General features: G+C 36.2%; 2 protein-coding genes across 2 annotated transcripts; one reads left to right on the forward strand and one right to left on the reverse strand.

The window, feature by feature from the left end:
- Window positions 1-1119: 1119 nt before the first annotated feature.
- On the reverse strand, window positions 1120-4374 carry LOC132116816 (zinc finger CCHC domain-containing protein 10-like). The gene is made up of 4 exons (XM_059525681.1): window positions 4268-4374; window positions 3927-4088; window positions 3474-3518; window positions 1120-1722 (listed from the first exon to the last, which is right to left on the reverse strand). The coding sequence occupies exons 1-4, from the start codon at window positions 4306-4308 to the stop codon at window positions 1485-1487; spliced, it is 486 nt and encodes a 161-aa protein (XP_059381664.1). The 5' UTR covers window positions 4309-4374; the 3' UTR covers window positions 1120-1484.
- A 1562-nt stretch (window positions 4375-5936) lies between these two features.
- Window positions 5937-18356, forward strand: LOC132117527 (heat shock 70 kDa protein 4-like). Its single transcript, XM_059526866.1, has 19 exons — window positions 5937-6250; window positions 8248-8305; window positions 8394-8534; window positions 8659-8781; window positions 9426-9525; window positions 10386-10519; window positions 11373-11617; window positions 11765-11841; window positions 11938-12089; window positions 13435-13541; window positions 13622-13755; window positions 13878-14059; window positions 14788-14880; window positions 15148-15297; window positions 15963-16088; window positions 16163-16270; window positions 16357-16476; window positions 16560-16721; window positions 17431-18356. The coding sequence occupies exons 1-19, from the start codon at window positions 6144-6146 to the stop codon at window positions 17626-17628; spliced, it is 2517 nt and encodes an 838-aa protein (XP_059382849.1). The 5' UTR covers window positions 5937-6143; the 3' UTR covers window positions 17629-18356.
- Window positions 18357-18751: the final 395 nt, after the last annotated feature.

An 18751-nucleotide genomic window follows, 5' to 3' on the forward strand; every position in this document is an offset into this window, starting at 1 on the left:
ACTCGAGTGTGCATTACCTAGACGACATACTCGAGTGTACACTAACTAGACGACATACTAGAGTGTGCATTACCTAGACGACATACTCGAGTGTACACTAACTAGACGACATACTAGAGTGTGCATTACCTAGACGACATACTCGAGTGTACACTAACTAGACGACATACTAGAGTGTGCATTACCTAGACGACATACTCGAGTGTACACTAACTAGACGACATACTCGAGTGTGCATTACCTACACAAAATACTCGAGTGTACACTACCTAGATGACATACTCAAGTGTACACTACACTCGAGTGTGCATTACCTAGACGACATACCCAAGTGTACACTACACTCTAGTGTGCATTACCTAGACGGCATACTCAAGTGTACACTACACTCGAGTGTGCATTACCTAGACGACATACTCGAGTGTACACTAACTAGACGACATACTCAAGTGTACACTACACTCGAGTGTGCATTACCTAGACGACATACTCGAGTGTACACTAACTAGACGACATACTAGAGTGTGCATTACCTAGACGACATACTCGAGTGTACACTAACTAGACGACATACTCGAGTGTGCATTACCTAGACGACATACTCTACAACATCTGTGGCCAGTCTCGGATTATTATTTTTTACCATTTCAGTTTTTCTATTATGTCTAAAACCATTAAATATCTATTTTTATCTAAAGCCGTTTACTTTTAATTACTTTTTTTTTTATCCAAATAATAATAATAATGTAATAACGAAATCAGTAGAAACATGATGCATATTCTTAATGTGTTTTTATTTTATTTTAAGGCCATCAAATGTATAAATCGCGATTAATTACATCCGAAATAAGTGTGTAATGTATATTTTTTTGTTTATATGAATAAAAACATATTTAGATGTGTATTTATATTCACATGTGTATATACATATATTTGACAGTCCTAAATTATTAAAACAATTGCCATCACATTCGTGTAGCAGACTAAATATTTGTAAATGTATTTTTATCAAGCTATGTCTAACTATTAAGTCTGCAGTTCTGTGGGTTCAGACCATTCTGATCATCCATTGTTTTTCTTAAGGAATGTGCAAATTAAAAAAAAATTTATGAGACGTGCTGCATTTTCAAGAGATTATTTAATATTTACAAAAGGTACAATTCTTTCTGTAAGAATTCAGTTTATTTCATAAGACCATTTTAAAATGAAAACTATGTTAATACACCTCAGCCTCCAAGTGTACCACAATTCCTACTTAATGGTCATTCTTAAAAAAAACCATGAAAGAAAAGAAACCGCTTGAGACACCACTAGACAAAGAAGAAAAAGTTGTAAATAAGAAAATGTAACAGTGGATGTGTTTGATTTTCACATTATGCAAAAAAAGATGACAATATACATATATATTTCTTAATTTCTTAACATACACGACTCCCCACCCTACTCTCACTTATTATGACACGAATTCTGTATTAACTGGACCCTCATTTCTTCTTTTTCCTCTTCTTGGGAGGGCCTTGATCAGAACTGCTGGAGGAATCAGAATCTGAGTCAGAAGTGGAGGAAGACGAGGAGGAGGAGGAAGGGCTGGAGCTGTCGTCGCTGTCACTGCTACTGTCTTCAGACGAGGACGAGGAGCTCGAGGAACCGCTGCTGTCCGAGGAAGAGTCATTGGAGGAGCTGGATGAATCACTACTGCTGCTGCTGGAACTGGAGGAGGACCTGAAAGAAAACAGCATGTGCTAGAAACACTACACCACGAGCTGTGTTTGTTCCTCAAATGTGGCACAGATCAGTTAAGTCGGCAGTGTGAACAAAAATAAAACATCTCACATTTCCATTTTTGATCTAAAAAAAAACATATATATATATATATATATACATACACAGTACAGACCAAAAGTTTGGAAACATTATTATTTTTAATGTTTTTGAAAGAAGTTTCTTCTGCTCATCAAGCCTGCATTTATTTGATCAAAAATACAGAAAAAAAATGTAATAGTGTGATATATTATTACAATTTAAAATAATTGTTTTTAAATTTATTATACTTTAAATTATCATTTATTTCTGTGATGCAAAGCTGAATTTTTAGGATCATTATCACATGATCCTTCAGAAATCATTCTAATATGATGATTCATTATCAAAGTTGGAAACAGTTCTGCTGCTTAATATTTTTTCAGAACATGTGATACTTTTTTAGGACACTTTGATGAATAAAAAGTAAAATAAAATAAAAATAAAGAAGCTATGTTTTTAAAATATAAATATTTTGTAATAACAATATACACTACTGGTCAGTAATTTTTTTCTTTTTTTTTTTTTTTTTAATAAAATCAATACTTTTATTCTGCAAGGATGTGTTAAATTGATAAAAAGTGATCGTAAAGAAAATATATTATTAGAATTTTTTTATTTTGAATAAATGCAGTTCTTTTTAACCTTTTATTGATCAAATATATTAGCCAGCAGAACTGTTTCCAACACTCATAATAAATCAGAATATTAGAATGATTTCTAAATGATCATGTGATCGACTGGATGTTACATGTGACACTGAAGGCTGGAGTAATGATGCTGAAAATTCAGCTTTGCATCACAGGAATAAATTATTTTTTTAAAGTATATTCAAATAGAAAACTATTTTTCAAGTTGTAATAATATTTCACAATATTACTGTTTTTTCTGTATTTTTGATCAAATAAATGCAGGCCTGATGAACAGAAGAAACCTATTTCAAAAACATTAAAAAAAGTAATGTTTCCAAACTTTTGGTCTGTACTGTGTATATACAGTGTATATATATATATATATATATATATATATATATATATATATATATATATATATGTATATAGGTTTATATATATATATATGTGTGTGTGTGTGTGTGTGTGTGTGTGTAACCCAACTCTAGCCATGGTTGCAAAAAGGTGGAAAATTAAAATTGACAGTAAATTTTGGAAATATTCAAGAAATGTTGGAAACTTTTTTTTTAAAGTTGCTGGAGATTTTCTACAACTTTGCAATCATTAGCTCAAATTATACATTTTTGTAGTTATACTTGTGTATGTTTACACACACACACACACACACACACACACACACACACACACACACCTAGGGCTCAAACTTTGAAATCATTTAAAAAGAAACAAATAAAAAAAAGTTGAATAGAGTATGATCAAATAGTCTGACACATTTATTGTGTTGATCATAAGTAAACTAATATACTATTATTTTCTATAGTTGTTCAAAACACTTTTAAAACCCTACAAGAGCAATTCAATTAAATTCATACTAGACCTGGCATGCAGCAAAAACATTAGTTTACTGGTTACCCCTCAGAGTAATTATATAGATATAAAACTGGAATTTCACTTTTTAAAAGTGCATATTATGCATCAATCATGCATTAATCATAACATGTTTATACAGAAATAAACATGCCCAAAAAGTCAGGGACTCACCTTTTTTTCTTAGTTCTTCTCTCACTGCGTGGTATTACTCCAGCTCTAAAAAGTGTCAAGAGAACACAATTTGAATGGGACCGAGGCTTTCTGAGAACACAATCCCCTGCATCATATTTATGCAACAAATCCAATACTAGTTTGCAACCAATTTCCAAAAACAGTGCATGCTTTACACTTTTAAGCTTCCTTTTAATAATCGATGGCTGCTGAAGGGCGAGTAAAATAATGTCACCACTGTACCATGTTTTTGAAATTGTTTAAAGAGTAGACATTGGATTTAAACGGAAGTTACTATTATAGTCTGCATTCTGATCTTTCGCCTCTAGATGTCACTATACAGAACGCATTTAAAACGTAACAAAATTATAAGCGAGTTATTATCTAAGGGTCTTGGCTAATAGACCAGCGACTCGTATATTCATTGTTTCTGCTCTTGAGTGGTGTTTTTACCTCAGATCCTCTGAAGGATTGTTCTCCTTGTCTTTGAGTTTCTTTTTTAACTCTACTGTCCTGGAAGGTCTATAGAGGTACTTTCTTTTCCCAGTGCACTCGTAGGACCAGTGTCCGTATTCCAGACACTTCTGACAGCGAACATGTTGTTTGTTTGCCTCCCTGTGGGAATAACAACAAGACAAACAGTAATCCGCCAGTACGAGAAGATAAACACAACCGATAGCGGTTTGCTGGTAAAGCCGACCTGAAACTTCATATAAAAAATTTACACAATGAATAGAATCGAAATGTAATGTAAAACTCCACTCCAAACTCGAATACTGTGAAAAATAACTCACGCTTGTCTTCGAGCGATCAGTCTATGCATGGGAGTCGCCATGTTGGACGCACTCGCGCGAGTCTAACTTCCGGTTTAAACTCGAGCCTGGAATAACAAAGTGCGCCATCTAAAGCTTCGGAGAGTCTTCGTTTGTCTATTTTTATGTACAGTAGCTATGAAGTTACACAAACGCTTCTTTTTCCACTATCGTTGTGGTTTTCATACACAGAAATTCATTTGAAAAAATATTTACATTCAAAATTCAGGAAGTCAGAACAAATGGATGTATAGTTATATTGTATCCTGTGTTATAGGCTAATTATTGTGTTATTATTTCGTTATTATAGTCGTACAATTTCATTATCTTTTGAAACTGCTAAATGATGACGTACAACTGAGATACTATAATCATGTTTGTTAATATTTTAAAATAATTACAATTTATATTTTCACATTTTAATTAAGTTTTAGTAATTTTATTGTTTTGTCATTTTTTATGACATAGTTTTTACTTCATTTAGCTTTAGTTATTTTAAAATTTAAAACATCTTAAACTATTTTCAGAAAATTAGAAACACTAACTGAAATAAAATAGGTTTATATATTGTTATTTTATTTTAGCTAATGTTTATTTTAATTCAATAGAAAGTTTGGTTTGGATTTTTAGCTGAAGATAATAACCCTGATGTAAACTCATCTTTTAAGAAATAAAATACAAAAATTAATTAACCAATGAAATAACAAATATAAATACATTATAACAGAACATTAAGAAATATATATATATATATATAAAGATAACAGCCAGGAGAAAGAAATCTCAATTATAACCTAAATAAAGTGATTCACAAAAGGATAATAAAAAATCAAGATGGGAGGAAACAAAACAAAGATAATAATAATAATAATAATAATAATAATAAAACAACAGATAAATCAAGTAAACTAATGAATAAATGAATACAAAGTAACAATTTTAAAGGGGAATACTGAAAAACAGCACAACAAACTATTGTTGCAACTCTCTAAAATACATCTTAAAATGCAGGTTGTTATTGGGTAATTTACACTTGTGGATATGATTTAAGACTCTGGAGCACAGTCTGAAGTCTCTGGGATATATTTGTAGCAATAGCCAAAAATACATTGTATGGGTCACAATGATCGATTTTTCTTTTATGCCAAAAATCATTAGGATATTAAGTAAAGATCATATTCCATGAAGATATTTTGTACATTTCCTAACGTAAATATATCAAAACATAATTTCTGATTAGTAATATGCATTGCTAAGAACTTCATTTGGACAACTTTAAAGGTGATTTTCTCAATAGTTCGATTTTTTTGCTGCCTCTGATTCCAGATTTTCATATAGTTGCATCTCAGACAAATATTGTTCCTCCTGACAAACCATACATCAATGGAGATATGATTTATTCAGCTTTCTTATGACCCTTATGACTGATTTTGTGATGTAAGGGTCACATATTTGGCTAGAATATAGAATAGTATATTTATAAGATAAATATCTTTATTCGTTTTAACAATACAACACATCTTTCCAAAACAAAAAATCAATCACAAACAATTATTCTCGATTGGCTGGAGTTGTCGTCATGGCTCCGTCATTCACGGAAAGCTCCAGAGCCATCTAGAACTCCCGAAGTCTCGCGAGAAAATCGTTGACTTCAGCGTGAACTCCGGCTTTTAACCGTTGCTTGCAGCAGTCAGCCGGTCTAACGTTAGTTACTGGACAGTCGAGAGCTATGAAATCGCGTTAAACTCGACTTTTTTAGGAATATCAAAGCTCAACCGCGCTTCTCCGTGACTATTGTATATTTTAAAGTACACTTCTTGTTAGGTTTCAGTATTTCAGCCGGTGTGTAATTGTGAAGATGTCGGTTGTGGGGTTTGATGTGGGCTTCCAGAGCTGTTACGTTGCTGTGGCCAGAGCCGGCGGAATAGAGACCGTAGCGAACGAATACAGCGACCGATCAACACCGTGAGTCAAATAACCCTACTTTCATTCAGCTCTACACTCTACTCTTTCTAGAAGCCGCATGCAGTGTAAAATTGACCTTTCACAATCCATTCACGCGGTGACGGCAAACCTAAGAAGCGCGGAACGTGAACAGAGCATGTTTTCTTCCATCATGTCAGTTTGATTTGATTTAAATCATGTTCAACTTGCCGTAGTATCAGATTAATATCGCCTGTAATTTGGATTCTCTGTTTTGAAGCATGATGAATATTTATTTAGTGTCTATTTGGTAGCAGTTTTTCATTGAGAGAATAACGTTAGTGATGAAAGAGAGCTGTTAGCTGCGCGCTACATCGTGGTGTGACGTCACGACGCCGGCCGCAGGAACATTCTAGCACATTAGACCGCGCATAACCCGATAAACATTACAATGAAAGACTTATTTTATGTTCGTTCAAGTTTATCATTTAAGCATTTACATGACGTTTAACGTGTCATTTAAAATATTAACTGATGTTAAATTATCGTTTCTGATGCACCAAGGAAATGTCTTGAGATAATAGGAGTTAATGGAAGAATAAGGCAGTGTAATTTACGTTACATTACTAAATTTTAGTCCACAAAACCGAACCAAATAGGTTATTTCTTTATTAAAATGCTTCAAAAAATGCGACTACTTTAGAATCATGATATACCAGTCAAAAAAAGAAGAATATAAACAGTAAAAAAAAGAAAGAAAATAAAATGTACAAATTAATAAAACATAAGCAATACAAAACCAATGAAAAAATCATTTTGACATCATACTGAAACTGTTCAAAAAGGGATAGGAAGAAGTCATAGGCGAGTACTAGTTAAAGTGATAGTTCACTCAAAAATTAAAGTTATTCTGAATATGTGCTCACCCTCAGGCCATCAAAGATGTAGAGGAGTTTGTTTCTTCTCAGGAACAGGTTTGAAGAAATGTAGAACTGCATCACTTTGCTCACCAGTGGATCCTATAAGAAGTGAATGGGTGCCGTCAGAATGAGAGTCCAAACAGCTGATTTAAAACGTCACAAAAATCCACACGACTTCAGTCCATCAGATAATGTCTTGAGAAGTGAAAGTTTGCATGATTGTAATGAACAGAATAATCATTAAGACATGTTTAACTTCAACATACAAGTCCATAATCTATAAAGTTGTCTTGTCTGGAGAGAAATATGCACACATTAAGCACCTTTTGCAAGCAAAAACCGTTCTAAGCATTTATGTCTGGGTTTTACAGGAGAACGGGAGATGGACGTTTTCACTAGATTAAGCATTTTTATTGATTATGGAATTTTGGTGAAATGGTTTGAAGTTAAAACGCATAAATAATGGATTTGTTTCTTATAAACATGCAGTTTTTTTAACTACACAATGCATTAACTGATGGACTGGAGTGGTGGGGATTACGGCGATGTTTTTATCAGCTGTTTGGACTCTCATTCTGACGGCACCCATCCACTGCAGAGCTTCCATTGGTTAACAAGTAACGAAAGGCTACATTTCTCTAAAAGTGAAAGTGAAAGTGAAGTGACATTCAGCCAAGTATGGTGACCCATACTCAGAATTCGTGCTCTGCATTTAACCCATCCGAAGTGCACACACACACAGCAGTGAACACACACACACACTGTGAGCACACACCCGGAGCAGTGGGCAGCCATTTATGCTGCGGCGCCCGGGGAGCAGTTGGGGGTTCGATGCCTTGCTCAAGGGCACCTAAGTCGTGGTATTGAAGGTGGAGAGAGAACTGTACATGCACTCCCCCCACCCACAATTCCTGCCGACCCGAGACTCGAACTCACAACCTTTCGATTGGGAGTCCGACTCTCTAACCATTAGGCCACGACTTCCCGCAGACTGATAAAATCTGATGAAGAAACAAACTCTCAGCAATTTAAAATGTTGTGGTGGGCAATTCTTTCAAGGAGCATGAAATTAAAGTTTCAAGTGTTTAAGATCATTTTAAATAGATTTTTTGTTTTTAGGTCATTCGTGTCCTTTGGTCCTCGTAATCGATCGATAGGTAACGCCGCCAAAAGCCAGGTAAGTGGTCATCAATTTGGAATAAGTTTAAAAGCAAGTTACAAGGATGGACAGAAGTTGTAATGGTATTTTCTTTTCTCATAACAAGGTGGTCACAAACTGCAAGAACACTGTGCAGGGTTTTAAGCGATTCCATGGACGGGCGTTTAGTGACCCGTATGTTCAGGCGGCAAAGTCCGGCCTGGTCTATGATCTCGCTCAGATGCCGACTGGAACCACTGGTATTAAGGTAAGACTAATGAAACCGCAGTGATTGGGACAAATAGTCACATGGATGTTTTAACAGCTGCTCTGTTCTGTTGTGTGATTCAGATGTGGCTATTTCACACTCGTTCTGCTGTCCGTCTCCACAGGTCATGTATATGGAGGAGGAGAAGGTGTTCAGCATCGACCAGGTCACTGCCATGCTGCTGACCAAACTGAAGGAGACCGCTGAAGCTGCGCTCAAAAAACCTGTGGCAGACTGTGTCATCTCTGTACGCATGTTCTCTCGAAGTATACTTGAAATATTCACTAGAACGGCATAATGCGTCTGTAAAATTAGCTGTGTGGTCATCTTCAGTAGGAGCTGTGATATATGAGGCCGTCAATAACCTCATCATGTATGATATGCATGATTGCACTTGGAAAAAAAAGCTGATTTTGTTTGCATATACTGAAAGTAATCGTATGGTGTGTAAACTGGCTTTACTGAAACTCTAGGACTATTGGCAGATTTAGAAAATTCTTGATTGTTTTATTGTCAGAAATGTACATTTTATTATTAGCTATATATTAAAAGTTATATATAAAACTGTTGTACTGTGTGCATGCAGTACACTTTTGTGAAGCAATGCATGTGTACATATAGATAGATACACATAAATGCATATGTATGTATAGAATACTTTTTATATAATACATGACAAATGTCAGTACCTTCGCCTCACATCAGGATTTTTCGCCTCTGATTTGATTCTGAGTTAAGAATTTCTTCTTTTTTTTGTTCTTCTCTATTATTAGTCCCAGTAACAGCACTGATCCTATTTTCAGAATATCGCATTATTATTTATGTGTTTAGCAGCTGTAGCTACTGTGTAATGAATGTGAATAGTGATTGTTTTCTCATGCTCTTGCATAGGTTCCCAGCTTCTTTACAGATGCTGAGAGAAGATCAGTCATGGATTCTGCACAGATCGCAGGCCTAAACTGCCTCAGACTCATGAATGACACTACAGCAGGTGAATTACTAATATATATCATACTTCTTTATCCCAGACCTGTCAAGTCATATTCTCACTTTCATGTCATGCCAGACCGAACACAAAGAAGAAAAAGATGTGCTAAATATTTTAACTTTTCCTTTTCCAACAAAACAGATATGGATTGTACAGCGTTGGACCCCCAAAACGTTGAAAATACAAGCAAATAAAAGTGTTTCCATATGACTCTTAACTCTACACTGAATTTTATATAAAATAAAGTAAAATTTGATTTAAAAACGGCAGCTGTGGTTGCAGGAATTTTACTGTGAAAAATACGATAGCAACATTTTAGGATTTACAGTTTTATTTTAAATTTACAGTTAAATACCGTAATTTCATTAGCTGATATAATGTTAATATACCAACCTATTAAAGTGCTGAAAATCTGATTTGTACCTTTTGTAATACACTTGATAACCACCAAATGCTGATGAGAAAGTCACATGATGAAAGTGAAATAATGCAATAAACACTTATTAAACAACATAAGGTGTAACACACAACCCTAATATACATAACGGATAAAGTAAAAACTAAGAATACACCGTTATTTCAACAACAAAAAAAACCTCAAATTTGAAATGTAACGCAGGGAATTCTGGGAATGTTTTTCACTGTAAATTATACAGTCTATTTCACTTCCAAAATCGGTATACTACTGTATAATTACATAGAGTTGTTCACCGTATATAGTAGGAGAATTTACAGTTAACTGTTTAACAGGTTTTTACTGTAGCATTTTTACAGTCTTTTACAGTTAAATTCACAGTCATTTTTTAGAGTGATACTTTTAGTTTTAAGAGTTGAATGTGTTGACGTGTTAACTGTGATTGTAGTTGCGCTGGCGTATGGGATCTACAAGCAGGACCTGCCTGCTCCTGAGGAGAAGCCCAGGATCGTGGTGTTTGTGGATGTTGGTCACGCTGGGTTCCAGGTCTCTGTGTGCGCCTTTAACAAGGGCAAGCTGAAGGTGAGGCTGTCTCTCCACATACTTTATTATGCACATTATGGTGCCTTTTCTTAACTGTCAAAACATTAATATTCAGGGCAGGGTTAGCTTATTATTGTTAACTAAATGTGAAGCTATTACAACATGTTTGCTAATTGAAAAACCTACATTAAAATAAAAAAACATTAGATTTATTTATTTATTTTAATTAAATAATTTTAATTACTTAAGAAAGATAAATCCAAACTCATTAATTACTCACCCTCATGTCGTTCCAAATCTGTAAGACCTTTGTTCATATTCTGAACACAAATTAAGATATTGTTGATGCATTCGGAGCGCTCTCTGACCCTTTATAGACAACAATACAATACAACTGAAATATTCCCAGACACAGAAACGTGGTAAGGACAGCGTTGAAACCGTCCATGTGACAATCAGCATTGTTTACGCTTAAGGGAAATTCTCAAAAACGGCAGATGATGATGATGACGGGGGAGAAGAATTGTTGAAGAAAGTCATTGTTTTTGTTTTCTTTGTACAGAAAGTGTATTCTCGTAGCTTCGGAAAATTGTAGTTGAACCCCTGATGTCACATGGACTGTTTTACCGATGTCCATGCTATGTTTCTGGACCTGGGAACATTGAGATACGTTGCTGTCTATGAAGGGTCAGAGAATGCTCAAAATTCATCAACAATATCTTAATTTGTGTTCTGAAGATGAACCGAAGTCTTACAGGTTTGGAACAACATGAGGGTGAATAATGGGGTGAATTAACCCTCTAAGAAACTGTTTTAAAATGCATAGTTTTGTACATGTTTATTTGAGGGAAACACTTTGTCCCTCAATGGTTTTGTTGGCTGATTAACGTAGGTGCTGGGTTCTGCGTTCGACCCTGAGCTGGGCGGTAAAGACTTCGATGAGGTGCTGGTCAAGTACTTCTGTGAGGAGTTTGCTCAGAAGTACAAGCTGGATGTGCGATCGAAGCCCCGCGCTCTGGTGAGGCTCTACCAGGAGTGTGAGAAGCTGAAGAAACTCATGAGCGCCAACTCCTCGGACTTGCCGCTCAACATTGAATGCTTCATGAATGACATCGACGTCTCCGGCACATTCAACAGGTCAGTGATCGCATGCCAGCAGCTAAACTGGGGGCTCGATGTCAGCTGTGAGCCGTGATGGGGAAATGTTTGTGCCTTATGATGTCAGCAGGGTTATTTAGTTAAAATAGCAGGTCTAATAATATCTTGATGACGGTCTTGTTCCAGAGCCAAGTTTGAGGAGTCCTGTACAGATCTGCTGGCCAAGGTAGAGGCTCCGCTGCGCAGCATCATGGAACAGACCAGTGAGTACAAGCCCTTGAGCTTTCAGCAGTGGGCCTTTTTTCCTGTGAAGCAGTGATGCAGCAGTGGTGGTGTGTTTTTTTACCTCCTATAACCAGGACTGAAGAAAGACGACATCTATGCAGTGGAGATCATAGGCGGTGCCTCCAGGATTCCAGCTATCAAAGAGAGAATCAGCAAATATTTCGGAAAAGAGCTGAGCACGACATTGAATGCCGATGAGGCTGTGGCCAGAGGATGTGCACTGCAGGTTAGTTCTTGGACATTCGCTCTTTAATGGACAATGCCGATATTTTAGAGAACATACACTGAAATGGAATATAACTCTAATGTGACCCTATACAAATCATCTTTCCATTGATGTCTGGTTTGTTAGGATCGTACAATATTTGTCTGAGATGCAATTATTTGAAAATCTGGAATCTGAGCGAGCAAAAAAATCTAAATATTGAGAAAATAATCTTTAAAGTTGTTCAAATTAATTCTTAGCAATGCAATATTACTAATCAAAAATTAAGTTTTAATATATTTACAGTAGGAAATGTACAAAATATCTTCATGGAACATGATCTTTACTTAATATCCTAATGATTTTTGGCATAAAAGAAAAAATCTGTCATTTTGACCCATACAGTGTATTGTTGGATATTTCTAGAAATATACCCCAGAGATTCAGACTGCTTTTGTGCTGCAGGGTTACAAATAAGACCATAAAGTCGCAAAGATTAAAGTCTCAAACCCAACGCGATATTCTTTCTTAAAGTTAAGACTCATCTATGCCTTCTTAAAATGCCAAATATTGTAAGAGGCGTAACCTTTCTGTCACACGCTTGAGGTATTATAGCTGGCCAATCAGAGCACACCTCGCTTTTTTTTGTAAAAATCAATGTGTTTCAAGAAGACTGTGCCGAGAGGAGCAACAATGATGTGCAGTATGTGGAAAATAATGTTTAACTGCGTTAACTTTTAAACATTACAACAAATACACAAAATAATGTTTGACGTAATTTGACCTCTTTAATTTAAAGATCATAATCACAATGTATAGCAATTGAAGCAATTTAATTTATATTTTTTTACATAATATTTGTTATTGTATAATTGGAATTCTTGCCAAATAAAATAAGTCATAATATAAAAATGTTGTTTCTTAGTTTTAGTATTCATTTATTTATTGCTCCTTATTAATATCAAATAGAGTTTAATGTATCTTTTTTTTTTTAGAATACCTGTTATGTTATTTCATGAATGGAAACATATCTTCCGTTTCCGTTCATGTGAGACAAAAGAACAGAAAAGGTTAACTTAAATAGTTTTTTTTTTTAAATAACAAAAATTTATATATCCATTTAAACAAAATCTAGAAAAATCAAAACAGCATTTTGTTAAAAAAATAAAACTGATTTCATAGGACCCTAATCTACCACATGTGTGATTCTGTGACCACTGAATTGTGATAATGACTTCCTGTGATAGTTTGTACCGCCGGTTTTTTTCATATTGTTTTGCATACAGAGATGCATTTTCAGCTGTTTCTCATAATAGCAGCCTACAGTGTTTCTCAGTGTTGCAAACAAATCTTTATCGTTCCTCAGTGTGCAATCCTGTCACCCGCCTTCAAAGTGCGCGAGTTCTCCATCACAGAAGTGGTTCCCTACCCGATCTCTCTGAAGTGGACCTCAGCGGCTGACGAAGGCATCAGGTGCGTTCTTGGTTCTCTGTGTGTCACGATTTACTCTCCTAGTTCACTCTTTAATAGTCACATTATGTCTTGCTCTGCAGTGATTGTGAGGTTTTCCCAAAGAACCATGCCGCACCCTTCTCTAAAGTGTTGACTTTCTACCGGAAGGAGCCTTTCTCTTTGGAGGCCTACTACAACAATCCTAAAGAGCTGCCCTATCCTGATCCAACCATAGGTTTGTTGGGAATGCTGCTTTACTTTGCTTACTTGGAATTTAGCGCAGTACTACTTCAATAAGAATTAGTCCACACATGCCCGTAAACGAATGTGTTACTCTTACTTTCTGCCTGTGCACAGGCCAGTTTAACATCCAGAAGGTGGTGCCTCAGCCATCAGGAGAGAGCTCCAAGGTGAAGGTGAAGGTGCGTGTGAATGTGCACGGGGTCTTCAGTGTGTCCAGCGCTTCTCTGGTGGAGGTCGTGAAGTCTGCAGAAGGAGAGGAGCCCATGGAGACGGAGACTCCAGCCAAAGAGGAAGAGGTAAAGTCATTTCTAATGGTTTTGTCTATCCATGACATCAGGGGATACATCGGGCACAGAGCAGTTGGTTTGAGAAAAATATAACTTTATGAAGCATTAGCTCTAAAAACTAGATTTTAACTTTTGTTAGCATTATTTTAAATTTAAAAGTGGTAGTGAATCCCTTTGATTGTTGTGTGAACAGAATGTAGGCGTCACTTCTGAAATGAATACTGAATAGCCAAAGTGTTTCTGGAAGCTTATTTATAAACTCAGAACTGTGAGCCTAAAAAGCAATCGGGTCAAAATGATATATATTTTTTATTTTATGCCAAAAATCATTAAGATATTGAGTAAAGATCATGCTTCAAGAATCATATGCATATAATATGCATTGCTAAGAACTTCATTTGAACAACTTTTTAAAGATGATTTTCTCAATATTTAGATTTTTTTGCACCTTCAGATTCCAGATTTTCAAATAGTTGTATCTCAGACAAATATTGTCCTCCTAACAAACCTTGCCATTTTTATGTACTTTTTATTCTGTGGTGGAAATAAGCCTCCATACATTTACGCTTGTGAGATGCAAAAACAAAAGTTTATAGAATCATTCAAAATGAAAAAGTTTGGGTCAGTAGCAGCTACTTTTTGTTCCGTACACCTGCTAAATGATAAGTTTTGAGTGTGTTTGTGATCATAGTCCTTTACAAAACCTCATGAGCTATTATTATATTTGCTCCTTAAAGAACAAGATGCAAGTGGATCAAGAAGCACAGAAGGCTCAAGATGACGATCAGAAAGAAAATGCAGAAAAGAAGTCAGACAATGAAGACATGGAGGTGTGTGAAAACATTTCAACTAAATACACGTTTTTAAAAGCATGCATTTCTAACTGCAGCCTGCTTGTTGTGCATCTAAAAATAGTCAACAGGCAAATAGTGCATTGGATTACTGCATCATTTCACCTGTTTAATGGTAAAACTTAGTCGGATTAGACACAATTTGACATCGATAACAAAAATATGGGAGCATTTCAACCACTTGAAACCCAATTAATGTTTGCAATGGAGAAAGAGCTAATTCTCTGTGACTATAATGACTTTTAGACTTCAGAAGACAACAAACAGGAGGAGAAGAAGAATGAAACACAAACCAAGAAAGCCAAAGTGAAGACCAAGATGGTGGATCTGCCGATCGAGAACAGCCTGCAGTGGCAGCTGGCCAGCGAAGCACTCAATCTGTTCATGGAGAACGAGGTACATCACGGTGTGCAAAGCACTGAAACTACACCACAGCCATCCGTTTCTCTGATCACACTTCTGTAGGAGAAGCTAGAGCTGCACAACTCCCACGTTTCTGAACTAAACAAAATAATCTGTAATTTACTTAAAAATTTCTGCAGTCTATGTTGGATTAAATGTTTAAGAAAAAGGATTTACTCAAATACTTGGACGATTCAGCCCTTTGCACAAATCTCTAGAATAAATGATTCAATGACAAATAATTGTTTTTTGACATCTAGTAGTGAAACATTGTAATCAACAAAAGCCCCAAATGCTTTCAAAAGGTGATTTCCTCTATTTCGATGGCTACAACAGACATCAGTGTTTATGTGCAAACTATAAACCTAGTAATTCTGTGATTTATCTGAATGATGGTGTGGTTGAAAAGGCTGTTTGTGATGATTTGAATGATCCGGCATGACTTCTTGTTTTCCATTTTTCAACATCATAAAATGCATTAAACAGTACATTACACCACAGTTCCCCAAACTGGGCTTAATCTAAGAACTGCAGTTTTATTTTATATATATATATATATAAAAAAAACAATTAGTTAAATCCGAAACATTTGAACACTGATAAAAGATGCAGGTGGGTTTCTAGAAGTGGTTTCTGACGTTGTGTTTTCTGGCCTGTAGGGGAAGATGATTATGCAGGATAAGCTGGAGAAGGAAAGAAACGATGCCAAGAACTACGTGGAGGAATATGTTTATGAAATGAGAGACAAACTGCACGGAGTGCTGGAGAACTTTGTCAGCGAGGCTGTGAGTGTCTACATTCAGAAAGATAGCTATGCTTCTAAGAGATGGTTTTTATTAAGAGGCGTCTTTCAATGCAGGACCGAGATTCTTTCTCCTTGAAACTGGAGGACACTGAAAACTGGCTGTATGAAGAAGGAGAGGACCAGCAGAAGCAAGTGTACATCGATAAACTGGCTGAGCTGAAGGTAGACAAGACGTGTTGCTGATTTGTTGAAATTTTAAGCCGTTGAAAAGAATGAAAAAATAAAAAACCAAAACCGTGTGCTCCTAGAAACTTGGAGATCCGATTCAAAGCCGATACAGGGAGGCAGAGGAGCGGCCGAAAGCTTTGGATGTGCTTGGAAGGCAAATCCAGCAGTACATGAAGGTCGTCGAGGCTTATAAGGCCAAGGTAAAGTCAAGGCACATTTATTTATATAGCCTTTTATACATTCCAGATCGGATGAATCTCACTTCTGTGATCTCTGAACTCAGGATGAGCTGTATGATCATTTGGATGAGCTGGAGATGATGAAGGTGGAGAAGCAGGTGAATGAAACCATGACCTGGATGAACAACAGTATGAATCTGCAGAGCAAACAGAGTCTCAGTCAGGACCCTGTGGTGAATGCCCAAGAGATCCAGGCCAAAACAAAGGTACCATCCTCACCAGTATTTAGATTGTCCCTATGGCTCAAAAGCGGTGCAGAAAGCATCCAGTTGTGTGGGTTCTCCAGGAAATGCATTCGTTCCCTGGACCTCTGCTTCTCGTAAACACTACTGTGTATTGTGCACGTTATTATTTTGGTCATGATTTTCAAATCTGTGGATTTAAAAGCATATTATCTCTTTTATTTATACAAAAATCTTTTTATTTAAAACCATGAAAATGCAGATCCTGCTTTAAATAATAGTGAAGAAACACTTTTTAAAACTCGTTTCATTATTTCCCCTTAGCAGATATGTGACTGTGGAGCTCAAAAGCAGTCTGGAGTCTCTGGGCTATATTTGTAGCAATAGACAACAATACATTGTATGGGTCAAAATTATACAGTTTTCTTTCGTCCCAAAAATCATTAGTGTGTTAAGTAAAGATGAAGATATTTTGTAAATTTCCTACTGTAAATATATCAAAACTTAATTTTTGATCAGTAATATGCATTGCTAAGAACTTAATTTGGACAACTTTAAAGATGCTTTTCTCAATATTTATATTTTTTTGCTCGCTCAGATTCCAGATTTTCAAATAGTTGTATCTCAGAAAAATATTGTCCAATTTTGAAAAATGTTACTGGTTTTGTGCTCCAGGGTCACGTATGTATCCTCTTGAGAACTGAGTCTTCTGACTGTCTTCATTATCACACAGGAGCTGTATTCTGCTTGCAATCACATCGTCACCAAACCCAAGCCCAAAGTGGAGCCACCCAAGGAGGAGACGCCGGCTGAACAGAACGGTCCTGTGAACGGAGAGGAGGGGTCAGAGGCCCAAACGGACAACCCAGAGAAGACCCAAGACGCCCCAGAAAACACAAAGGCCAAGCTTCCCGAAATGGACCTCGACTAAGTTAATTCGGCTCTATTCTGCGTCTGCACAAGCCTCTCTAATGCCTCTCATATGCCTCCAAGTTCGGACTCAGAAAACAAAAAACAAAAAAACATTGATTTTGGTGAAGCAGGCTGCACAATTCACTTCTCTTGCTGTCGGTGGAATGTTTCTTTCTTTATTTCTTTCTTTCTCGCTTTCTTTCTGTTTTGCTGTTTAAAACAGGATACATAGAGATCCAATCTCCCTTCTTTGTTTCTTCAAACAGGAAAAACATGTTACAGGTTTTGGACAAGAACCTGGTCTGTCGCTTTTTTTATTTATTTTTTATTTTTTTAAATATCCACAGTTCCAGTTTCCCGAAAAGAAGGCGGACGGGATTATCAAGTGGGATGGACTGGTTTAGTGCTGTTAAATGGATAACACGTTTCTGTTCTGATCTACTGTTTGGAGAGTTTATTAGCATTGAAGATTTGTTGCACAGACTAACTTCAACAGTGAAGTTTCTAAAGCACTGAAACTGCTGAACATTTTCTGGAGGCAGAGGCATGAGCTGCACTGTATGTCCAAGTAGAGCTGAGTTACTGTTATGCAGCATTTCGTTGTAAAAAGTTCATCATTCTGTGTCGACGGCTTTTGCGTTTACCCCTCTTTGTTTTCCTTTTCTACTCTGCAGCCTGTGTGAATCTAACTTGGTGTCCATTCCAGTCACAAATGCTGAGAATTATGAGAATAAATTCTTTTTGGTATATAGTCATTTTATTGGAATGATTATTATCATCAGGTGTGTGAAAATCGCATCTGCAAAAAACAAGCAAAACCTTGATGTCACCAAACAGTAAAAGGTCTGTTCTGCACTATGAAATTTTCATTCTTTGCATTCATTGGCGTGCCACACCCTCATCTCAACATCCAATCAACAACAAGCAGATGGAACCAAGACCACGCCCTACATTAGTTCTTTTCAGTAATCCATTAGTTTATTACTTTGTCTGGTGTGCAATAAGTTGCTGAACAGACTTCCACAAACACAGAATGCAACACTTCTAAAGCTTGTAAATGAGGCATATTTATAATCAGATAAAAACTTTCCATAGTCTGAAAGCTTGCATAGTGCTTGACAAAGCTTACTGAAATATAAAAA

This window comes from Carassius carassius, chromosome 36 (genome assembly GCF_963082965.1).
Source record: "Carassius carassius chromosome 36, fCarCar2.1, whole genome shotgun sequence".
NCBI classification, from domain to species: domain Eukaryota; kingdom Metazoa; phylum Chordata; class Actinopteri; order Cypriniformes; family Cyprinidae; genus Carassius; species Carassius carassius.